Here is a 26,392-nt window from a genome sequence, read left to right on the forward strand (position 1 = left end):
CTCAAAAAAAAAACGATTTTCAAGTTTTATATAAATAAATTTGCATTTAATTTAAAACTTAAACTTAAAATTAATTATTCAATAATTTAAAATGTTTGCAATTCCAAAATTTTTTTTTATAGCAGAACTTCAATAACATAACCTAAATCTTTTAGGTTATGTTCATCAAAAGCGCAAATTAACATCCAAAATAAAAACATGATTTAAACTATAATTTAAATCAATTAATTATAAGAAAAGTGATAGTTTAATTTTAAATACTTACAAATTGGAAATCAACAATGTCAGGAAACGTTGTAAAACAAGGCCGGGAATTGGCTTTCCAAATGCTGAGAAATTTACCCCGGGTTTGCATCGCAAATCTTAAAAATCACCCTGGTGCTGTAAAAAAGGTATAAAAAATTATTTAAAAAAAACAAACTTTTTAACAATAATGCGATCTTAATTAAACATTTTAAAAATCATTTATTTTCCTGTTAGTTTTTTTAATATAAAATTTTTATATATAAAAATTGTTTATTTTTAAAATTAAAAAAATTTTAATTAAATTAAAATTAAAATTTTATAATTATTTTTAAGAATAAAAGAGGAAGAGGGCAGCATGGAGGTGATAAACACGGACACGGAAATAAAGGTTCTTTGGCAAGACAAAATTATATGCGACCTGGTTATGAAACTGGAAATAATCCATTTTATTTGAGATTTGGAAAGGAGCCTTATTACAAAGGGCATCAGTAAGCGAAATTAAAAATTATTATTTAATTAATTAATATTTCGACTTCAAAATATATAAAATATATCATTTTATTAGAAAATAAATTAACAATGAAACAATATGAATAAGAATTTTGTAGGTATTTATTTTTCTATTTTTTTTACGACGCTGAAGTATACGCAACGTTTATGATAAACCATTATTTAAAGAAATAATTTTTTAAATGAAAAATTCTATAATTTTTCGCATAAAAAATATTTCTTATAGTTTTCATTAATCAACAAATTATAAAAAAATATTTTTTAAGCAAAAAATTATAGAATTTTTCATTTTAACAAATTATTTCTTTAAAAATCGTTTATCGTAAACGTTGTATACTTCAACTTCGTTTTATTTTATTTATTTTGATAATTTTCTTTTATCATTTCGTTTTTTATATTTTGTACTAGCAAAATTAATCGCGCGCCAAATTGAGTATTTAATTGTTTGTTATAAAGAAATTAAAGATTAATATTATCAATAATAATTTAATTTATTAGAATATTATTACATATTAAATGATAATAATGAAAATTATATGTTTACAGGCCTCGGATTATACGACTTTTTCCGACTTTTTTCAAAAATACGACTTTTATCGACTTATTTTAATAAAATGCGACATTTTTTTTTACATTTGAAAAAAAAATGTAAATAAAATACATTTTTTTTAGTATAAAATGTAGATCTTCTTCAGATCTTCTTCAATTCAATTATTTAACAAATTTTGAACTAAAATGATTCTTCACTAAATTAATTATTTTTAATAATTTTAATGAAATACATAACAAATTCAATTATATCAAAATTATTTTTCAATTAAAATTTTTATGAAATTTAACAATTGTTTATAATTTAAAAAAAAAATATCACAATAAAATTAAATTATTTTTTAAAAATTTCAATTCAAAATAAACTACAATTCAATTATTACCCGAAATTTTAATTCAAAATCAGTTAAAATTCAATAATTATCCAAAATTTTCAATTTAAAATTTAATTATTTACCAAGTTTTCAATTTAAAATGAAATAAAATTCGATTATTTTCTAAAATTTCTATTCAAAATTAATTATACAAATTTTCAATCAAAAATGAACTTAAATTAAATTATTATCCAAAATTTCAATTAAAATTCAACTATTTCCCAAAATTTTCAATTAAAAATGAACTGAAATCCAATTGTTTTCCAAATTTGAAATCAAATAAAATTTTATTATTCTCAAAAATTTGAATTCAAAATTAATTGAATTTTCAATAATTTCAATTTAAAAGCATCTAAAATTTAGTTGTTTCTAAAATTTTACATCGAAATTTTTTTTTGAAATTTAATAATTTCAATTATAACTCTAAGGAAATTCAATTATTTTTAACTATTTTAATAATATTCTTTGAAAATTCAACTATCTGAAACCAAGCCTCGGGTTATGCGACTTTTTCGACTATTTCCGACTTTTTTTGACTTATTTTAATAAAATGCGACTATTCCGACTTTTTTTTTACATTTTTAAAAAAGTTTTTTAAATAAAAAATATTTTTTTTTAGTATAAAATGCAGATCTTCTTCAGATCTTCTTTATTTCAATTATTTAATAAATTTTTAACTAAAATTCTTCACTAAATTAATAATTTTTAATAATTTTAATGATATTTATCACAAATGCAATTATTTCAAATTATTTTTCAATTAAAATTTTTATAAAATTTAACAATTATTTATAATTTAAAAAAAATATCAAATAAAATTACCAAAAAATTTTAATTCAAAATCAAATAAAATTGAATTATTTAAAAAAATTTCAATTAAAAATCAGCAAAAATTCAATTATTATCAAAATTTTCAATCAAAATTTCAATTCAAAATCAATGAAAATTCAATTATTTTCAAAATTTTCAATTAAAAATCAACTAAAATTCAATTATTCTCAAAAATTTCAACTCAAAATTATTTATTATTAAAATTTTCAATCAAAAATGAACTAAAATTAAATTATTATCCAAAATTTCAATTAAAATTCAATTATTTACCAAAATTTTCAATTCAAAATCAAAGAAAATTTCATTATTTTCAAACATTTGAAATCAAAATTAATTGAATTTTCAATAATTTGAATTTAAAAGCATCTAAAATTTAATGATTTCTAAAATTTTCCATTGAAATTTTTTTTTGAAATTTAATAATTTCAATTACAACTCTAAGGAAATGCAATTATTTTTAACTATTTTAATAATAGTGTTTTAAAATTCAACTATCTGAAACCATTTTTCAATTAAAAATGATTTTCAAATTATTGTATTTTGTCCGCATTTTCTAATAAATTTTTAGTGAAACCATTTAAAATTTTAATTACAAAACACTTAAAGTTTCAATTAATTTCAAAAATCTCAATTTTAAATCTTTGAAAATTCAATTAAATTTAAAAAATGTTTTCCAAAAATTGTTTGATAAATTATTTTTAGTTCTGTAAAATTTAATAATTGTTTGAAAATTAACAATATCTTTTGAAATTTAATTATTTCTAAAAATTTCAACTTTAACCCTTCGAAAAGGATAATTATTGAAAAAAAATTTTTTATTTAAAAATCTGTAAAAGATTTTTGTTAAAATAAAAAACAAATTCACTTTTTTTTGGAAAATAAATCGACTAAAACGACTTTTTTTGTGTCTTTAAGATGATTCGAGGCCTGTGTTTTTATAATTAGTATTTAATAGGTATTCGTTGGCCCCTGGTACCTTAAAAATTAATTTTTAAAAATAAATTTTTTTCAAATTACTATCTTGTACGAAATTTCCTGGCGCATCTTTTTTCTCATCATAAATTTTTTGTATTTGTATTATTATATAATAATTGTAGTTCTAATTTTTTTTCATTATATTCTTTTTTGTCTTTAATATTTTTATATTGTTTCATTGTTAATTTTTTTTTTAAATTAATTTTCGTCTCATATTAATTTGATTCTTTGTACTTTTATTAGTTGTTTTTTTAAATCAATTTTTATAATTTTTATATAAAAAGAATAATTATCACTTTTTTTGTTTGATTTCAGTCTAAGAAGAGAATATCCTCCGCTATCATTGTTAAATTTACAAAAAATGATCGATACAAATCGATTAGATGCATCAAAACCCATAGATCTTGTAAGTTTAGTAAATTCTGGTCTTTATTCCTTACAACCGGATATGAGACAAGCTGGAGTTCAACTTACAGACGAGGTATATTTAAATTTGATTCTATAAAACTGGATCCACTTAAAATTTCTTTTCAAAATTACTTAATTTAAAAAATTAACTTATTTAATTATAAAAACTATGTAAAAATTTTTAAATATAAATTTTTTTTTCAGGGACTAGAAATATTTACAGCAAAAATTAACATTGAAGTTCAATGGGCAAGTGAACCTGTAATTGCTGCTATTGAAAAAAATGGTGGAGTTATAACAACGTCTTTCTTTGATCTCCATAGTTTACAATGCATGATAAAGCCGGAGAGTTTCTTCAAAAAAGGTATAAAACGAAATCATAAATATTCGATAAACTAAAATTGGGGCGCATGATTAATCCATAAAAATCATTAATAACCAAATTTCCAGCTAGAAAATTTTTGGTAATTTTTTATTTTACAGTCATTTTTTTTAATGATTTTTTATTTACGCGATTTTTAATTTAACAGAATTCTTAATCAATCGAATTTTTAAATGACAGAAATTCCAATTCACCGAATTTTTATTTGTACGAATTTTTAAGATGCCGAATTTTCATTTGTCTCAAAAGAACAAGAAATTGACCAAAAGATTTCGGCTCAATTTTTAAAATTGGTTAATTTTAAAAATTGCGCCAAAATCTTTCTGTTGATTATTTGTTCGGACAAATGAAAATTCGGCGTCTCAAAAATTCTATCAATTAAAAATTGGGAGAAATTTGAAATTCGGTAAAATTTGGAATTTCTGTCATTTAAAAATTCGCATCTTATAAAATTCGATTGATTAAGAATTCTGTTAAATTTAAATTCGATTAAAATAAAATTCGTTTAAATTAAAAATTAATTAAAAATTTAAAATAAAAAGTCATGTAAAAAATGACTGTAAAATAAAAATTCGATCAATAATTCAGTAACTAAAACGTTTGTTTAGTAAAAATTCGCATAAAAAGAAAATCTGTTAAATTTTAATTCGAAAATTTAAAATTCATCTAAAAAATGAATTATTTCTACTAAAAAAAAAATACTTTAAAATAAAAATTCTAATTGATTTATTTATGGAAAATTCATGCGCTAAAATTTAATTTTTTTTTTAATCAATTAGGTCAAGCAATTCCCCGTCGACTTTTACCACCATCCGATTGTCTTGAATATTATTCAAGTGCCGCGACACGTGGATATTTGGCGGATCCAGAGAAAGTTTCCTACGAACGTCTTGTGTTGGCACAAAAATATGGCTACACATTACCAAAAATTGAAGATGATCCAAATTATGAAATGCTCACCGAAAGAAAAGATCCAAGACAAATATTTTATGGTCTTGCACCGGGTTGGGTGGTGAGTCTTCGTGATAAAGTCATTCTTAAACCAACAGCCGAATATCTCAAAGAATTTTATGCAAGTTAAGAAAAAAAAAAAAATAGTAATTGTTAATTTTTAATTCAGAAATAAAAATTGTTTATCAATCAATGATCGTATACAATAATTTCAATTAGTAAAAAAGTTATTTATTTAAAAACAAGACAAACCAAATTAAAAAATTTAATCACAGTAAATAATATACGAGATCAGAAGATTGGAAGAAATATTTACAAATGATTTTTTTTTTTTTTTCATCAACCTCACTTATCGTCTATGTGAAAATTTGCCAATTTTAACATTTCTTGACTAACAATCCAAAGTTTTTGCGCCAATTCTGGATCCATACTTTGACGAGTTGATTCACAACGAAAACAATTATTAAAATATAAACCAGTTGCGCCTTCCAATTCAGAAGCTGTTGCACAATAAACAGTCGTACTCGCTGCTTGTTGCTGAAAATTAATTTAGATTCAGAAAAAGAAAAAAAAATTATAACTAAATTGTTTAATAAATTTTTTAATACGAATTTACCAATGATTTTGTGAATGGTCGAACAAGAGCAAATATAAATCGATATAACCATGATTGTCGTGGTAGGCTTGATGAAACCATATTTCCAGGATGACAACTAAATACACTTACAGTTGGCCATTGTCTCGCTAATTCTTGAGCGAATAAAATATTACATAATTTTGAATTATTGTAAGCAGCCATTTGCCAGTATTTATATTCAGGTGGTGATAAATTCAACGGTTCAATATCATTCGGCGATGTAAGAAACGAAAATCTACAAAGTATAATCAAAGTTATAAAATTTTTGTTTTTACATAAAAATTTGCTTATATAAAAAAAAAAAACGTTCTTCTTTATAAAAATTTTACCTATGAGATTCGCTGGAAAGAATTGTGACTCTTGAACTTTCACAATGATGAAGTGGTTCTTTTAGCAACAATGTGAAAAAAAATTGAGCTAAATGATTGACTTGAAAAGTCGTTTCATAGCCGTCCTCTGTCAATGAATAAGGAACTGCAAATACTCCAGCATTCAATATAAGCATATGAAGGCTTCTAAAAAGAAATTAATTGCATCTTTAGAAAAAAATTACTAAATTACAATAATTTTTAAATTATAATAATAATTATTATTATTTTCGTATTCATTCATTCCATCTGTTTTACATCTTTAATTTATTAAAATTAATTTAATTTTAATTAATTTTGCAAATTATTTTTTATTATCTAAGTATATTATTTTGTTTAGTATTAATTGAAAAAATGTAATTTGAAAAGTTTTAATTGAAATGAATTAATTTTCAATTTTCTGGTATTTTATTTTTTTTAAATAATCTAGATAATTTATTTAGCGCTTTATTTTTGCTAGTTTATATTTAAAATAATTGTTAAATAATAATTTTAAATATATATCTTACTTATATTTTTGCTTAAATGAATCGGCAGCCATTTGAACGTGTCGTAATGAACATAAATCCAAATGTAAAACATCACAAGAAATATTTTCCCGTTCACGTTCAATTTCTCTTGCAGCTTCTTGGGCTTTTTCTAAATCTCTGCAAGCTAACACAACTTTGCAACCGTGTAAAGCTAACGATCTTGCTGTTTCGTACCCTAAAAATGTATTTTTTTAAAAAAATAATTTATTACAGACTTCCGATTGACTTTAAGAAAAAGTCATTTTTTTATTTTTTTATTTTAACAAAATTTAATTGGTTAATAAATATTTTACTTTAAATAACTAACGTTATTAGATATTAAATTCACTTCATAATGATAAATAAAATAAATTTTCAAAATTATATTTCTAAAAAAATTCTTAAAGTTACATTTTTATAATTTTTTAAAGTTCGATTTAAGCAATTCATTCGAATTTAAAATTTTGTCATAGTTTGACAAAAAAATTCAGGCAATACTTAATTAAGTTTTACAGATTTTAAAATAAAAATATTTTTTAAATAATAATAATTTTTTAAGAGTTAAAATTAAAATTTTTAGAAATAATTGAATTTCCAGGGTGTCTAACAACTGCTAGGAAAAAAACTCCCTGACTTTTCACTGTTCTAAATTACATTAAAAAAATTTTATTTTCATCAAATAAAATTTATTTTGATACAATTAAATCATTTACCTGTTTATTATCCACTAATTTCATATGTATTTGAATCAAATAAATAATGTTTCGTAAAAAATAAAATATTTAATGAGCCAAAAGTTTTTTGAACGTTCAAATGAACAAAACTTTTTTTGTAACTTCTTTAAGTACGAATTTTATTACAAAATATTGTTTTAAATATCTAAAAAGAAGTTATTAATTTTATATTTGTTTAATTTACTGTTTTATTTTACATTGATATTATAATTTCTAATAATTTATAGATTAAAAAAAATATTTTGTTCATATGAACGTTCAAAACTTTTGGCTCTAATATTTAAGTGAAATAAATAAACTAATTGGGAACGTATAAATATTCTCAACATTTAATTTAAAAGAATTTTTACGGCATCAAATCTTAAATTATTAAATTTTTATTTAGTAAAATTATATAAAGCAGATTTTCTAGTACATCGAATTTCAAATTAATACAATTTTAATTTAACGGAATTTATGACAAGAAAAATTTCATAAAGAACAAAATTTTTTTAACACAATTGTTATTTTAGTAAATTTCGATTTATCAAAATATTTACTTAACAGAATAGTCATTGAATAAATCCACAATTAACAGAATTTCTATTTAACAAAATTCTTAATTAACAAAGTTTTTATTAAAGAAATTTTTAATTCGAACCAATTCTATTCTATTCAATCGAATTTTATTTAAATCTAAATTGAAAATTTTGCATAATATAAAATACACTTTATACAATTTTGCTAAATAGAAATTCGATAATAATATTCGACCCTGTAAAAATTTTTATAAGTTAAATGTGGGTATTAGCAATTAAATAATAAATTATTCCTATTAATGAATAATTTACTTTATTTGAAGTTGAACCGATAAAATAAAATTGTATCAAATAATTTTTATTTATATTAAAAAACCAAATATTTCACTGAAAAAAATTGTTATCCAAGTTTAAAAAATCATTTATTAGATTCAATAAATAATAGTAAATAATTATTTACTTAATGAATATAAGATATATATCACATGCTTCATAATTGAGTGTGAAGGGCAAATTTTTAATTTGCATTTGCTTTTGGAAAAAAGTAAAAAATTTGTTGAAACTAATAGTTACTTTAATTTATTTATAAAAAATTCCCGAAAATTAAAGAAATTTCCTGACTTTTCCCTGACCGTTAGACACCTTGAAAAATGTTTTAAAATAATTGAATTTTCAAAAAATATTATAAAAATCATTAAAAATAATTGAAATTTTTGCAATTAATTAAATTTCAAGTGATTTTGAATTAAAAATTTTTGGTAATTTTATTGGCCAATTTTATAAAAATTATAAACAATTATTACATTTCATAAAAATTTTAATTGAAAATATTTTATGATAATTGACTTTGTGAAGAATATTATAAAAATCATTAAAAATAATTGAAATTTTTGCAAATAATTAAATTTCAAGTGATTATGAATTAAAAATTTTTGGTAATTTTATTGGCCAATTTTATAAAAATTATAAACAATTATTACATTTCATAAAAATTTTAATTGAAAATATTTTATGATAATTGACTTTGTGAAGAATATTATAAAAATCATTAAAAATAATTGAAATTTTTGCAAATAATTAAATTTCAAGTGATTATGAATTAAAAATTTTTGGTAATTTTATTGGCCAATTTTATAAAAATTATAAACAATTATTACATTTCATAAAAATTTTAATTGAAAAATATTTTAAGATAATTGATTTTGTGAAGAATTTCATTGAAAATAATTAAAAATAATTAATTTAGTGAAGAATTTTAGTTAAAAATTTGTTAAATAATTGAAATAAAGAAGATTTGAAGAAGATCTGTATTGTATACATACCAAAAAAAAACGTATATTGTTTAAAATTTTTTTAAAAATATGTAAAAAAGTCGGAAAAAGTCGTATAATCCGAGGCCTGTTATTATTATTATTACTATTATTTGAAAACAAAAAAAAAATGAAATTTACCTATTCCTACATTTGCACCTGTTACTAAAGCAACTTTTCCCCTCAAATCTCGTCCATGAAGTACAGCGAGAGCTGTACTGCTTCCATCAAATCTCTGTCGAACTGGTTGTGACATTTCGCGAAATTCTGTTGCAAATGCTAATCTAGGATCAGTGTACGTTGTCGTTTGATGATTATGATCGACAAATAAAACTTTTCCGTCGTTTGAAATACACCTTTCCCAACCAGTTGGTAATTCTGTATTAAAAAGGAAAAAACATCAAATTTTTTATATTAGAAAATAATTTATAATTATATTTTTATGAATTACCTCCTTCGACTAATTTTTTGCGACCAGTTCGTGGATGTGTCCACTGTGTACCTTTCGTAAAGTGACTAGTAAAATAAAAAAAATTAATTTGTATTTTTAAAAAAAAGCAAGTAAACATAACCTATAAGTTTACGAACAGATTTCTGTGTTTGTAATTACTTCGTATAATTAAAATAGATAAAAAAAAAAAAACAATATTAAACTTACTTTACGTAGTAAACATTTCCATCAATTGTTGCTCGTTCTTCCCATCCCGGTGGTAATTCATCGTCACTATCAGAATCATTTAAAACACCCACCATTGTTGTTTTTCTTATCAAACAAAAGTCAGATAAATTCAAAACACATCACACACACATTTAATTAGTTTTTTTATCATCGAATGTTATTTATTAAACAATGATAAAACAATAACATCGAACAATGTTGAAAATAGGGCGAAAGGGGCGAACTACGGCCCTGACATAGGTTAGGTTCTCAGTAATGAGTAATGACAGTCAGTGACAGATCGCAAACGTTAAAAAATAAATAAAAAAATACGTTTTATAAATAAATAATAAAACTTATTAAATTATTTGAATCGTTAATAATAAATATTTAGTGTAAAATAGAAGAAAATGGTGTTATTTCTTTCTTTAGCTGTCATGTTTTATTTACCGGTTTTATTCCTAACCTATAAAATCATAAATTGCTAAACATTAAAAAAACTTCTAAATAAATACAGAAAAATGTTAAAGACAAATAAACGTGGTTCTAAATCATATAAATCATTACCAAAAGACAAATGTAAAAGATGTGGTAAATTATGTGATCCATATGAAAAACCAGCTCTACAATGCACTGGAAATTGTTCAAAAAAAATACATCTTCATTGTTTAAAGAGAAAAAGTTTTTCCAATTCATTTGTTGGTGATATTTTTTTTAAATTAACATGCTCCGATTGTGATAGTTTAGGTAATGAAACATTAATACGTGAAAAAATGTCCTGGTCACAGATAATTGTACTCGTCTTATATAATTTAAGAGAAAAATCAAGTGGTATCAGTAAGAGAGGATATTTTCATTGGAAATCTGACATTAGTACATTTGTAGATCGTCATTGGGATTATTTATTTACAAAACAAAAGTAATTTGTTTTTTTTTTTAAATTTGCAATTTTCTATGAAAACAAAAATTATTACTCTTTTATATATTTTAGAAAACAGCCAAAACAATGGATTGGTACAATTTCCGGTACATTGTCTCACAATACGGGAACTTATTTTAAATCAGGTTCATCTGAACTTGGTGAAACTGGATGGTGGAAATTAATTTCTAATGAACCACCGGAAATTATTATGCATGGTAAAATAAATTTTTTTTTTTATAGAAATATTTAATAGAATTTATCATGAAATAAAAATAAATAATAAATAAATGTAATAAATAAATAATAATTTTAATAATATAAAATAATATTATAAATTGTAATATATTGAAATTTCAGCGATTTTAGCGAATAAAATGGAACAAAATAAAACTGTGGAACATGTGCATATTGTAAAAAAAGAATGCGAAAGTCCTACGCCATCAGAATCGAGTACATCTCTTGGTGACGATAATAATTACACAGTGGATACTTTAAAGAATCAAAGAAATTCATCACCGACACATTTTAATGAAATTCTTTCTGATTTTCTACTCACTGAAGACGATTTACATGGTAACAAGATTTTTTCATTTCAAATTTAAGCTTCGAAGTACCACATTTTTTTTCCTTTTTTGATACTTTTTTTTTGATAGGGCTAATTTTTAATACTAATTTTAAAAGAACTAACTTTTAAAGAACTTTTAATTGCTACTCTTTCTAAATAAAATTTTTAAAAAGTGCCAGAATCCTGTAATTTTTAAATTTAATTAATTAATAATTAAGATAAAACTCTTCACATTTATTCGAAAAAATTCTCCTAATTCAATTCTTTTGAAAAACATTCATTAAAATCCTTTAAAAATTAAATTATTTTAAATATTTCTAATTAAAATTCGTGCAATTTCAATTATTTTCAAAAAAAAAGATTTACAATTAAACGCTCTTTAATAATTTTAATTCAAATTCTTCAAAAATTGAGTTCCTTTTCAAAATTGCAATTAAAATTCTTTGAAAATTAAATTATTTTAAAAACAAAATATTTAAATACTTTAAGATTCAATTAGTTTTGAAAATTTCTATTAAATTTTCTATTAAATTAATTTAAAAATAAAAAAAAAAAAATACAATTAAACGCACTTCAATAATTTTAATTCAAATTCTTCAAAAATTTAGTTCCTTTTCAAAATTGCAATTAAAATTCTTTGAAAATTAAATTATTTTAAAAACAAAATATTTAAATACTTTAAGATTCAATTAGTTTTGAAAATTTCTATTAAATTTTCTATTAAATTAATTTAAAAATAAAAAAAAAAAATACAATTAAACGCACTTCAATAATTTTAATTCAAATTCTTCAAAAATTTAGTTCCTTTTCAAAATTGCAATTAAAATTCTTTGAAAATTAAATTATTTTAAAAACAAAATATTTAAATACTTTAAGATTCAATTAGTTTTGAAAATTTCTATTAAATTTTCTATTAAATTAATTTAAAAATAAAAAAAAAAAAATACAATTAAACGCACTTCAATAATTTTAATTCAAATTCTTCAAAAATTTAGTTCCTTTTCAAAATTGCAATTAAAATTCTTTGAAAATTAAATTATTTTAAAAACCAAATTATTTAAATACTTTAAGATTCAATTAGTTTTGAAAATTTCTATTAAATTTTCTATTAAATTAATTTAAAAATAAAAAAAAATACAATTAAACGCACTTCAATAATTTTAATTCAAATTCTTCAAAAATTTAGTTCCTTTTCAAAATTGCAATTAAAATTCTTTGAAAATTAAATTATTTTAAAAACCAAATTATTTAAATACTTTAAGATTCAATTAGTTTTGAAAATTTCTATTAAATTTTCTTCAAAAGTTGTAATAAATATTCTTGAAAAATTCCAAACAATTTCAAAAATAACTGTAAAAATTCTTCGAAAATACAATTATTTAAAAAATTCTTTACCAAAATTCTTCGAAAACACAATTGCTTCAAAAACTTTCTATTAAAATTCTTTAAAAATTCAATATTATTTAAAAAATTTCCAAATCAATGTCTTCCATCAATAAAAAAAAACTCTACTTTAATTCTTAGATTGTAAAATTAATTTGAAAACAACAGTTTCAACTGAAATTCTTAAAATGTTAAAATATTTTCAAATTTTTCATTTAAAGGTCTTTGATTATTCAAATTTCAGCTTTTGTGCTAAATACATAAATTAATTAAACAATCTTTTTTAAAAGTTTAAATTAAAAGGTTTTGATTCAATTATTTAAAATAATTTCAATTAAATCTCTTGAAAAATTAAATTATTTTAAATATTTCTAATTAAAATTCGTGCAATTTCAATTATTTTCTCAAAAACAAATTACAATTAAACGCTCTTCAATAATTTTAATTCAAATTCTTCAAAAACTTAGTTCCTTTTCAAAATTGCAATTAAAATTCTTTGAAAATTAAATTATTTTAAAAACAAAATTATTTAAATACTTTAAGATTCAATTAGTTTTGAAAATTTCTATTAAATTTTCTTCAAAAGTTGTAATAAATATTCTTGAAAAATTCCAAACAATTTCAAAAATAATTGTAAAATTTCTTCGAAAATCCAATTATTTAAAAAATTCTTTACCAAAATTCTTCGAAAACTCAATTGCTTCAAAAACTTTCTATTAAAATTCTTTAAAAATTCAATATTATTTAAAAAATGTCCAAATCAATGTTCTTCCATCCATTAAAAAAAACTCTACTTTAATTCTTAGATTGTAAAATTAATTTGCAAACAACAGTTTCAACTGTAATTCTTAAAATGTTAAATTATTTTCAAAATTTTCAATTGAAGGTCTTTGATTATTCAATTATTTTCAAAATGATCAATTAAAAATAAAAAATTCAATTATTTTTAAAAAATTTCAATTTCAGCTTTTGTGCTAAATACATAAATTAATTTAAAAAAATCTTTTTTAAAAGTTTAAATTAAAAGTTTTTGATTCAATTATTTAAAATAATTTCAATTAAAACTCTTGAAAAATTAATTATTTTAAAAAATTTCAACTACAGGCCTCGGATCGACTTTAAGGCGTAAAAAAAGTCGTTTTAATCGATTTACAGTCGATTTTTTTATTTTAATTAAATTTAAAATAATTTTAAAAAAAAATTTCAATTAAAAAATGCTTTCACACAATTGAATTTTTGAAGAATATTATAAAAATCATTCAAAAAAAAAAAATTGAATTTCGAAAGAGTTATAATTGAAATTATTAAATTCAAAAAAGTTTTATATCATTTAGATGGAAAATTTTAAAAGGTTTTAAATTGAAATTTTGGTAACTTTTTTTTTTTAATTGTAAACAATTGTTAAATTTCATAACATTTTTAATTGGAAAATAATTTAAGATACTTAAATTTGTGAAGAATTTTTAATTTTACACTTCGAAGACTGAAATTGTATAATTTTATCTTAAAAATTATTATAATTCCTGAATTTTTAAATTTTTAATTAGATATGGATATGCTTGACACAGAAGATGGAATTGAAATGGACAATAAACACGAAACATTATCGCTTGCTGATTTAATAAGAAATTTTCGAAATCAACATTGTCAATTTGATCAAAATAATAAAACCGAAACAATGGATTATATGTATGAAGATGAAAAAAGTACAAACAGCAATGACAATGATGATTTTGTAATTTGTGACGATATTAAAAATAATTCTCTAAATGAACAATATTCCGAAGAAAGTTCTGATAGTTTTGATTCAATTCAACCACAAGTTCATCCATCATTATTTACAACTTCAGAACAACGTCCATGGCCATGGGAGAAAAATTACAATAATAAATATAATAATGAGCCAACATCACGAATCAGTGAACGTGAAGAAACATATTTATTGCAACAATTAAAGAAAAGTAATTTAAGTACAGCGCCATCGTCCATTAAACGACTACATAGAAAATTATCAGTTCGAAAATTAAAAAGAGAATATAGTTTACGAATTTTTGATTTAGATCAATTTGGAAATTCATCGCATTCTTGTATTCAAAATAAGGGTAGTAGAATTTTAGATCGTTTTGTGAGTCATCATTCGAAAGTTGGTGCTTTTGAACAACGATTACAAGGGCTCAATGAATCGCCAGCGATTAATAGTCCCTATACAAATAGACTTTTGAAACCATTTATTCGACGTGATATGACAACAAAACCCCTTTGGCTAAAGCTACAAGATGAACTCTTTGCTAAATTAAATAAAAATAATTCTAATTTGACAATTCCAACAAAAGCACCGATTGATTATTCTTACATTAGACCACAACACATACCAGCATTGAATAGTCTTTGTAATCAGTTCTTTTGGCCTGGAATTGACTGTAAGTTGTTTTATTTTTCTATTTATATATTTTGTTTCCTATTTCAGGCCGCGGATTATAAGACTTTTTCGACTTTTTATTTACATTTTTTAAAACATTTTTTAAACAAAGTACTTTTTTTTAGTATACAATACAGATTTTCAGATATTTTTTTATTTCAATTATTTAACAAATTTTTAACTAAAATTCTTTTCTAAATTAATTATTTTCAATAATTTTAATGGAAATTCCTCACAAATTCAATTATCTTAAACTAGTTTTCAATTTAAAAATTTTATGAAAATTCAATAATCGTTTAAAACAAAAAATTTCAATTCAAAATCACTTGGAATTGAATTATTTTCAAAAATTTCAATTTAAAACCTTTTAAAATTGAATTATTTCTAAAAAAATGACATCTAATTGAAAAATATTTCACACAAGTTTCAATTCTGTAAAATTCCTCGGATTATATGACTTTTTTCGAAATTTTTCGATTTATTTTGATAAGATGCGACTTTTTCGATTTTTTATTTACATCTTTTACAACATTTTTAAAGAAAGTAGTTTCTTTTTTTGTATTCAATACAGATCTTCTTTAGATAATTTTTATTTCAATTTAACAAATTTTAAACTAAAATTCTTTTCTAAATTAATTATTTTCAATAATTTTTAATGAAATTCCTCACAAATTCAATTATCTTAAACTAGTTTTCAATTTAAAAATTTTATGAAAATTCAATAATCGTTTAAAATTAAAAAAAAAATCATCAAATAAAATTACATAAAATTTCAATTCAAAATCACTTGAAATTGAATTATTTTCAAAAATTTTAATTAAAAATCTTTTAATTAACAAAATTAACAAAATCTTTTGAAATTTAATTATTGCTTTAAAAATTCAATTATTTAAAAAAGTTTGATATAAAAAAACCTAAAATTGAATTGGTGGCAGAAATTAAAAAAAAAAAATTACAGCAATTTAAATTTGCAGAAAATTCGTCAAAAAAATAATTATTATCTCTAATAAAACACTTTAAAATAAAAATTCTAATTAATGATTTGTATGGAAAATAAATGCGCCCCTTTTTGAAAATTTCTTTTTTTTAAGAACATCAATTAAAAAGTTTTAAATTGATTAGATTTTTTTGGAGTATTTTAATTCAAAATAATTAAAGAGCATTTAATTTTGCAATTGTTTGAAAGTAATTAAAATCTCAAAGATATTAAATAAATTGATATTTTTGAAAATAATTAAATTTTAGAAAAATTTTAGTTGGAATTTTTAAGAATAATTAAATTTTTCAAGAGATTTCATTGAAATTATTTTAAATAATTGAATCATTACAAAACTTTTAATTTAAACTTTTGAAAATAATTTTTTTAATAATTAATTAATTAATTTATTTATTTATTTATTTACTTAACACAAAAGCTGAACTTGAAATTTTTGAAAATAATAATCGAATTTTTTAATTTTAATTCATCAGTTTAAAAATAATTGACTAATCAATAAATCTTCTCTAAATTAAAAATTAAATTACATTAAATTAAATTATTTTCAATAATTTTAATGAAATTCCTCACAAATTCAATTATGTTAAACTATTTTTCAATTTAAAAATTTTATAAAAATTCAATAATTGTTTAAAATTACAAAAAAAATCATCAATTAAAATTACAAAAAAATTCCAATTTTCAAATCTTTTAAAATTTAATTATTTCTAAAAAATTTCCATCCAATTTATTGAAAAATAATTTTAAATATTTTTAAAATATTTTACCAAAGTTCCAAATCTGTAAAATTTAATTATTATCGGAAATTTAACAAAATCTTTTGAAATTCAATTATTTAAAAATGTTTCATATAAAAACTCTAAAATTGATTTGTTGTCAGAAATTAAAAAATAAAAACTACAATAATTTTTTTTTGCAGAAAATTTATTTCAAATTTAAAATCGTTTGCAATTTAATTTTATTAATAAAAAGAAAAATTTAAATCTGTAAAATTTAATTGTCCGAAATTTATTTGATCATTAAAACTAATAAGTGTGCCAAAATTTTTAATTTTAAATTTAAATACGACTTCAAAAAATTTTAAAAAATTGAACTTTAAAAATATTTTTTTAGAAATTTATTCTACTTAATTAAAATTTTGAATATTTGTCTTAATTCGATTTTGAAAAAGAAATAAATTTTCTTGGTAATATTCTTATTAAAGAATTAATATAATGAATTTAATAACTAGTAACATTAGTTATTTAAAGTAAAATATTTATATAATTATTAAATTTAATTAAAATAAATAAAATCGAATTTTTTTGTAAATGTAATACAATTTTTTTTCGCGCCTTAAAGTCAATCCGAGGTCGGTGTATTTTTTTTTATTTTCTATTTTGTTTCCTTTGTGTGAATTAATATTTTTTTTCTTTGTTTCCAGTAACGGAATGTTTGCAGTATCCAGATTTCAGCTGTGTAGCTTTATATAAAAAATTAATAATTGGTTTTGCAATAATGGTACCAGACGTCGCTTATAATCAAACTTATATTTCCTTTTTTTTAACGCGACCAGAATGGCGTAATTCGGGTATTGGTACATTTATGCTTTATCATTTAATTCAAACTTGTATGGGCAAAGATGTGACATTACATGTTTCCGTCACTAATCCCGCATTAATTTTATATCAAAAATTTGGATTCAAAGTAGAAGAATTTGTACAGGATTTCTATGATAAATATATTCCGCCCGATTCTCGAGAATGTAGACATGCCCTATTTTTACGATTGTGTCGTTAATATTCGAAAAAAAAAATTTTGTACAACGAAATATGTAATAAAAATTATAAATTTTGTTTAACTGTTATTTTTGGGGTGCATAATAATTCCATTAAAATTATTAATTAGAATTTTCTTTTAAATCATTAGAAATTATTATTTTTTAGACGAATTTTCATTTTTCGATTTAAAATTTAATAGAATTTCCATTTATACGAATTTTTATTTAATCAAATTTTTAGCTACTCAATTTTTTTTTAGTAGAATTTTTATTCTATAATTTTAATTTAATATTTACGAATTTTTAATTGATTCTTAAAAATTCGTACAATTTTTTTCCAAAGAAATTTATCAAAACGTATAATTATTCCATAAAAATCAGTGAAAATAATTAAATAGAATTTTTATTTTTTATTTTAAAAATTTTTATTAGAAATAATTATTTTTTATACGATTTTTTATTTTTTGAATTAGCATTTAAAAACATGAATTTTAATTTAATAGAATTTTGCGAATTTTTTATTTTTTATTTTAAAAATTTTTATTAGAAATAATTATTTTTTAAACGATTTTTTATTTTTTGAATTAGCATTTAAAAACATGAATTTTAATTTAATAGAATTTTGCGAATTTTTAAATGACAAAAATTCATAATTAACCGAATTTTAATTTCTCCAAATTTTTATATTTGTACGAATTTCCCTTTGTCCGAAATTACAAATGTCCGAAGAAACGATCGACAGAAAGATTTCGGCGCAATTTTAAAAATTAACCAATTAGAAATTATCATGAAAATCGTGATTGGTCAATTTTAAAAATTGCGCCGAAATCTTTCTGTCGATTATTTTTAAAAATTCTGCCAAACAAAAATTCGATGACTATAAACATTTTTTAAAAGTAAAAATTCAATTAAATTAATTAATTTAAATTTTATTGAAAAAATTTATTTAATATATTAAAATAATTAATAATTATAATAACCATTTCAATAAATTAATAATTAAATACAAAATAGTCAACAAATTTTTAAAAAAAGTCATTACAAACGCGAAATTTATAGGTTATGTACGTATTGTCCTGAGAAGCATAACAATTACATTTTGATAACACAAAATATTGATAAACAAAGAAATGAGAGTATGTCATTGAAATGAATTATTTCTACCTTTTAAATCTCTATTTTCCTGACACCCGATACAATCTTGTATTACGTTGTTTTCCTTTGAAACTGATACTTTCAAATCACTGAGTATAAAAAGAAAAATATCGAACTTCGATATCTAACTAACCTCACTCTTGTTTTTCATCACTTTTGTATTTCCCATTTCTTTTGCAAATCACTGTAATAAATTTGACAATTTTTTCACAATACAAGTAATTTAGAAACTAAATTTCACAAAAATAACAAAACACCCTTTTATAAACTGTCAAATTTTTGAATAAATTCCTAAAATTACATTCTGTTTTGAATATGTCAATGACGTCAGAAATACAACAATTAAACGTGAAGTTAGCATCAATTGTGTTCTCGAAAGTTCCGGAAGCAACTAGAATCTCCTCTATGTATATATGTGAGCAGCGCCCACACTAACAGTTTAGTACAAGAGAAGACGTGAGGAATATTGTTTCTTTAAATTACCATCAAAACGTTTTTATATTAAAAAAAAAGAAAACAGATAAAAAAGAGTGGAAAATTTTCCTGTATGATTTACAAAACAAATATAAAAGGACATAAATTGTGATTGTGAAATAAAAAGGTTAGTGTTTAATTATTACAATCTGGTGGAAAATTAAGGTTAGTTTTAATTTTCAAGAATCAAAAAATGGTACACGAACAGATGATAATAATGATGATGTTGGTTGTCACGTCATAAATGTAAAATAGCGCGCTTTCAACAATCTCAAGCTTTCAATTAAAATCTATTATCAATTCCTATGGATTTATTTTTGAATTATTCAAAAACTTTGATGAGATTCTTTTTCTCTGTCAGTGTATCATCATTGCTCGAAATAGCGGAGAAACTATATGTGGGTGTGTTAGGCAGAATATATAAGACTTGGTAGAAAATGATGTGTGTGAGAGATGAGAGAATATTTCCAAGCAATGAAAATATTTAGAAGAGTGAAAAAGAGAGAGAGAGGGGGGAAATTTATGAGAAACTTTCGTTAAAAATCACTTCATTGTTTTTTAATATTCAATTTAGATAAAATGTCAAATCAAAAATGGAGTGGAAAAAAAAAATAAAATTATTGTTCTATTACGAAATTTATTATTGAAAATTCTCTCCAATATGTATCATATATTAGTTTAGAATGTGTCAACGAAAATATCTAGTTCAAGTGCCTATATTTGTCGTGCATACCAACTTTATTTTTAAATTGAATCTTTGCATGATTATTAATCAAAAGTCAAATTGCATTAAGGTCAATAACAAAAGGTTGTTCAATAATTGTTATATTAAAAACTATTTCTAAAAAAAAAAAAAAAAAAAAAAAAAAAAAAAAAAAAAAAACTATCAATTGTAAATTATTTAATTGCAGATTAGATAAGATTTTTTAAACAAAGTATTTTCTCTTTATGACTAATAATAATAGATAATATTGCACTGATTAATTGTACTTTATTTTATAGATTTCGAAAAAAATTCGAATTCATATTTTTAATATTCATTTAGTCGATAAAAATTGTAGAATTACAATTATTTTAAATTTCTTATCTTTCTTTTTCTGAATCAGTAATTTTTGTTTTTAATAAAAAAAAATCTAAATAAAGAAAGTAAGAAAAAAAAATGTTCTGAAAATAATTCGGGAATATATCTGACGTCATGAATAAGGAATTGACGTCGCTGAAAGCGGAAATAAGAAACAAAATTCACTTTTTTTTTTTTTTTAAAACAAGAATCCTTGCCTTGAGTGCCCTTCCTTTTTAAATTGAAATAAAATAGTGTTTGAAGGTGGCAGGAAGCGACAATATTCAAGACTTGTCTTTGTCCAAAAATGGTTGCGAAAAAAAAAGAAAAAGAAAAAAAAAAAAACAGTATCAAGAAGACCTTGTTAATTTGAGATCTTTGAACCGAGGTTAACTTCGCGAAAATTATAAATGGTGTGCGCACGCACAAAACGTAGGACTTTCGTTTTGGAAATTGGAACTTTATCGATTTAGCAAAAAAGTTGAGAAAAATTTTATTTCTATTATTAGAGGAATTAGAAACTTTTACTGTTTTCAAATTTGTTTTTTTTTCCTTTTTTTTTATTTTTTACTTTTTTTCTCTTTTTTTTGGACAGTATTTTTTTAATACTAATTTTGCTCAGAAACTACTAAATGCTACTTTTTTAAATTGTAAACGTAAAAAAAAAATTGCCAGAATTTTTGTGATTTTTAATTCTATTAATTGATAATTTCAAAAATAACTAAAAATTCTTCAAAAATTCAATTATTTAAAAAATTAATCACAATTTTTCGAAAATTTAATTGCTTTAAAAACTTATGATTAAAATTGGTTCAAAAATTCAATTATTTTAAAAATTTAATTTGTCTTTAAAGATTCAATTATTTAAAGAATTTTTAATCCAATGTCTTTAGAAAATTCCATTATTTTCAAAAATCTGAACTACAATTCTTAAATTGTGAAATTAAATTGAAAATTTTCAATTAAAGGTCGTTGATTATTTAATTATTTTTCAAACTGAAGAAATAAAATTAAAAAATTCAATTATTATTTTCAAAAATTTCAAGTTGAGCTCATTAAAAAATTTATTATTTTCAAAAATATCAATTTAACATCTTTGAGATTTTAATTACTTTCAAAGAATTGCAAAATTAAATGCTCTTTAATAATTTTGAATTAAAATACTCCAAAAATACAATGATTTTCAAAAATAACTAAATATTCTTCAAAAATTCAAATATTTAAAAAATTAATCACAATGTTTCGAAAATTCAATTGCTTTAAAAACTTATGATTAAAATTCGTTAAAAATTCAATTATTTTAAAAATTTTCAATTTTTTTTGTCTTTAAAGATTCAATTATTTAAAGAATTTTCAATCCAATGTCTTTAAAAAATTCAATTATTTTTAAAAATCTGAACTACAATTCTTAAATTGTGAAATTTAATTGAATATTTTCAATTAAAGGTCGTTGATTATTTAATTATTTTTCAAAAATTTCAAGTTGAGCTCATTAAAAAATTTATTCTTTTCAAAAATATCAATTTAACATCATTGAGATTACAATTACTTTCAAAGAATTGCAAAATTAAATGCTCATTAATAATTTTGAATGAAAATATTCAAAAAATACAATAATTTTCAAAAATTTCAATAAATATTCTTCAAAAATACAAATTTTGAAAGTAATTTCAATTTTAATTCTTTGAAGATTTAATTCAAAATTAAAATTAATTCTGTATAGCAAAAAAATCTTACATATTGAAAATGAAGAGAGAATTTTTAACCAAAAAATAGGTTTTTTTATTTAAATTTTATTTTTAATTTTGGAGATATTTTTCATACTTTTTCTTTTTTTTTCTTTTTTTTTCTTTTTTTTTTTTTTAGTAATCTACTAAACTTTGAAGCCTGTTCTTGTCTTCATTTATAATGTTATTGAACAAGATCCAAAATTATATGCAAATTGTATCGCTATTGATCGAGATTTAACACAGTGCATATTCGTCTTTAATTATTTACTTTAATCGATTATACTTATAAAGAGAATGACATTGAAATTTATCCTTGGCGTTACGTTTCTACCAAGTCTTAAAATTTTGTTTGTTTTTAAAAAAATTTTTAATATCAAGAGGGACCAGTAAAATTTCACTCTATCGAAACTAATGTTATTAAGAATTGTAATTTTTTATTTCTGGTATTATTTAGGATCTAAAATTATTATTATAATATATTATTAAAATGAAAAAAAAATATTTTTGTTTATTTTGGAAATTTTATTTTTGTGCAATAATTAAAATTTTTTAAAATCCATACGATTCAAAATTTTTAAGAAAAGCGTATAAAAAAATCATCGACGATGAAAAATAATTAAAATTGTGAAAGAAGTTGAATTTTTAAATAATCACCAGTAATAATAATTATTATTATTATTTTTATTTAATTTTTTATATTATAATTTTAAATGGCGCGCCATTTTAAATATTCAATATTGTCAGAAAAAAATTGATAATCTTAGAAAATAATTTCAATGGATTAAAATTTCACTGGTCCCTTCTCTTAAGTTCAATAACCTCAAACCAAAAAAGTAGTTTTTAACAGAACTAAAAATATATTTAAAATTCATTTCACTCAAATTGGAAAAATCCATTTGTACAATTTTCAAAAAAAAAAAATTATTTTTAGTTAAAATTTATTGCTAAATTAAAATAATAATTAATAAACAATTTTAATTTTAATTTAATAAACAAAATAAATAACTAATAATAAATAATTAATATAATATAATTAATTAATAATAATTAATAATTAATTAATAATTAATTAATAATTAATTAATAATTAATTAATAATAATTAATAATAATTAATAATTAATTAATATTAATAATAATAAATTTAATAAACATAATTTATAAACAAATGCTTTTCTCTTTGAAAATATTTTCTACAATTCTTATTTTGTGGTTTTGTTAAATATATATATGATTTGTTTAAAAAATTATACAAAAATTTTATTTGTTTATTATTTTTTTGAAGAAAAAATAAATTAATTATTAATTTAAAGTTCAACGAACAGAATTGTAGAAAATCTTTCAAAGAGAAAAATGATTTTTGTAAAAATTGAATGTACAAATTTATCAACTTTGTAAAAAAAAATTTTTTTAAAAAAGTGAAATAATTATTAATTAACAACAAATTAGGCAAAATAATTTATATTGAAAATTGTACTTTTAAAAAGAAATTTTATTTGTTAAAAATAACAAGGTTCTTTTTTTTTGCAGGAAAAAAAAATTATTTTTAGTTAAAATTTATTGCTAAATTAAAATAATAATTAATAAACATTTTTTTTCTTAATAGTTAATAAACAATTTTAATTTTCATTTAATATTTATAAACAAATGCTTTTCTTTTTGAAAATATTTTCTACAATTCTTATTTTGTGGTTTTGTTAAATAATTATATGCTTTGTTTAAAAAATTATACAAAAATTTTATTTGTTTATTATTTTTTTGAAGAAAAAATAAATTAGTTATTAATTTAAAGTTCAACGAACAGAATTGTAGAAAATCTTTCAAAGAGAAAAATGATGTTTATAAAAATTGGATGTACAAATTTATCAACTTTATAAAAAAAAAAAAAATTGAAAAAAAAGTGAAATAATTATTAATTAACAACAAATTAGGCAAAATAATTTATATTGAAAATTGTACTTTTAAAAAGAAATTTTATTTGTTAAAAATAAATTAAATTGTTTTTTTAATATTTAAATAACGATTTTTAATTTGTAAATTCCGTTATTTGTATTAATTTCTAATTTTTTTTTTTTTGCAGGAAAAAAAATGGGGAAAGATTACTACAAAATTTTGTGCATCAATAAAGAGGCAAGTGACGATGAGATTAAAAAGGCATATCGAAAATTAGCCTTGAAATATCATCCAGATAAAAATCGATCCGCCGGTGCTGAGGAGAAATTCAAAGAAATTGCCGAGGCATATGAGGTATTGTCGGATGCAAAAAAACGTGAGGTCTACGATCAATTTGGTGAGGAGGGTCTTAAAGGTGGTGCAACATCGGGCGGTTGTCCAGGTGGTGGTGGTTCAACTTACACTTTCCACGGTGATCCAAGAGCAACATTTGCACAATTTTTCGGTTCAGCCTCACCATTTCAAACATTCTTTGGTTTCGGTGGACAAGGAAGTAATCGTGTATTTCCCAATTTTCATGACGAGGACATGGATATGGACGATCCATTTGGTTTAGGAATAGGACCACAGAGACCCGGTGGACAGGGTGGTGCATTTCGTTCGCATTCATTTAATTTTGCCGGTCCAAATCAGGGACGAAGTTGTGGCAAAGATCGTTCACAAGATCCGGCAATTGAACACGATTTATATGTTGGTCTCGATGATATTTTACGTGGTTGTACAAAAAAAATGAAAATCTCCCGCCGTGTTATACAACCCGATGGAACAACAAAAAAGGAGGATAAAGTATTGACAATTAATGTGAAACCCGGCTGGAAGGCGGGGACAAAAATTACATTTCAAAAGGAAGGCGATCAGGGACGTGGTAAAGTGCCCGCGGATATTGTATTCATTATTAGAGATAAGTCACATCCATTATTTAGGCGAGAGGGCAGTGATATTCGTTATATACAAAAATTATCATTAAAACAAGCACTATGCGGTACAATTGTTGAAATTCCAACATTAAATGGTGAGAAAATAAGTCTTAATTTGACACGTGAAATAGTTAAACCAAATATGGTTAAAAGGTTACAAGGACATGGATTACCATTCCCTAAGGAACCATCGCGAAAAGGTGATCTATTGGTATCGTTTGACATCAAATTTCCCGATACATTAACGCAAAGTGCAAAGGATATACTTTACGACACTTTACCAAATTGAAAATAAAAATTGAAGAATAAAAAAAAAAATGTTTATTTGTTTCGCTCAACGAGACTGAAGACTCGTAAATATAATTAGAGCCTAAAAATTTTCTCTTCAAAAAAAAAAAATTGTTTTTTTTCTCTGGCTCTAGAAACGCGAGTCCGTCGATTTTTTTTTTCTTTCATCGTCGCGAACGAATGAATGCGTGAACTAGAAATTATAAGTTAAAAAAAGAATGTGAATATTTTTTTTTTCGTGAGTGTGACTCAATGGATGAATTTTATAGACGTTTTGAAAAGTGGTGCAAAAGCAATTAAATTGTTTCCAAGATCAAGAAAATTCACTTCTTTGAAGAAAAGATTGTTAAAAAAAAAAAAAAAAGTGTAAAGGACGAAATTTTCTTTTGAAAACGTAGTTTCTTGTACTAAGAAAAAAAAAATAGGAAGAGAATTCATTAATTAGTTAATCTTTTCAGTAAAGTTATTTTTTTATACTTTAGGGAGAGAATTTAGTAAACTTTTTGAATTGCAACAGTATTTTTTAGTCCTTTAACACTTTTTTTTTTTTTTTTTTTTTTGTATAAATTCTACAAGAAATCTGTATAACGGAAGTGTATTTTCTTATCGAATTTAAGTACTTTCTTTTCACAAAGTTGATTTGTACACTAAAAAAATAATAAAGTGAACACTTTTAAGTTATTAGTTGACTTCCTTATTTTATTTACTTCCTTTATACTTCTTTTAAAACTCCGATTATAAGCGACGATTCCAAAAATAGTCAGCCAAGTCGATGACGTCATTATTCTATCTCTGTTTCTCTTTTATATAC

At 21.3% G+C, this 26,392-nt stretch overlaps 4 protein-coding genes across 4 annotated transcripts; 3 read left to right on the forward strand and 1 right to left on the reverse strand.

Annotated features, from left to right (window-relative positions):
* Positions 1-56: 56 nt before the first annotated feature.
* LOC127285297 (39S ribosomal protein L15, mitochondrial) lies at positions 57-5,419 on the forward strand. The gene is made up of 5 exons (XM_051311246.1): positions 57-392; positions 580-734; positions 3,801-3,966; positions 4,098-4,257; positions 5,055-5,419. Exons 1-5 carry the CDS (start codon positions 282-284, stop codon positions 5,354-5,356), a joined length of 894 nt encoding a protein of 297 aa, XP_051167203.1. The 5' UTR covers positions 57-281; the 3' UTR covers positions 5,357-5,419.
* Positions 5,420-5,435: 16 nt separating this feature from the next.
* Positions 5,436-10,206, reverse strand: LOC127285296 (WW domain-containing oxidoreductase). The gene is made up of 7 exons (XM_051311244.1): positions 9,961-10,206; positions 9,754-9,818; positions 9,444-9,680; positions 6,741-6,936; positions 6,193-6,378; positions 5,843-6,098; positions 5,436-5,763 (listed from the first exon to the last, which is right to left on the reverse strand). Exons 1-7 carry the CDS (start codon positions 10,053-10,055, stop codon positions 5,572-5,574), a joined length of 1,227 nt encoding a protein of 408 aa, XP_051167201.1. The 5' UTR covers positions 10,056-10,206; the 3' UTR covers positions 5,436-5,571.
* A 36-nt stretch (positions 10,207-10,242) lies between these two features.
* LOC127285294 (cysteine-rich protein 2-binding protein) lies at positions 10,243-18,092 on the forward strand. Its single transcript, XM_051311242.1, has 5 exons — positions 10,243-10,879; positions 10,952-11,097; positions 11,240-11,455; positions 14,378-15,250; positions 17,670-18,092. Exons 1-5 carry the CDS (start codon positions 10,482-10,484, stop codon positions 18,023-18,025), a joined length of 1,989 nt encoding a protein of 662 aa, XP_051167199.1. The 5' UTR covers positions 10,243-10,481; the 3' UTR covers positions 18,026-18,092.
* A 1,493-nt stretch (positions 18,093-19,585) lies between these two features.
* LOC127285300 (dnaJ protein homolog 1) lies at positions 19,586-26,262 on the forward strand. Its single transcript, XM_051311250.1, has 2 exons — positions 19,586-19,761; positions 24,504-26,262. The coding sequence occupies exon 2, from the start codon at positions 24,512-24,514 to the stop codon at positions 25,580-25,582; it is 1,071 nt and encodes a 356-aa protein (XP_051167207.1). The 5' UTR covers positions 19,586-19,761; positions 24,504-24,511; the 3' UTR covers positions 25,583-26,262.
* Positions 26,263-26,392: the final 130 nt, after the last annotated feature.

This window comes from Leptopilina boulardi, unplaced genomic scaffold (genome assembly GCF_019393585.1).
Source record: "Leptopilina boulardi isolate dan_hultmark-lab unplaced genomic scaffold, ZJU_Lbou_2.1 LbouV2_330, whole genome shotgun sequence".
Classification (NCBI taxonomy): domain Eukaryota; kingdom Metazoa; phylum Arthropoda; class Insecta; order Hymenoptera; family Figitidae; genus Leptopilina; species Leptopilina boulardi.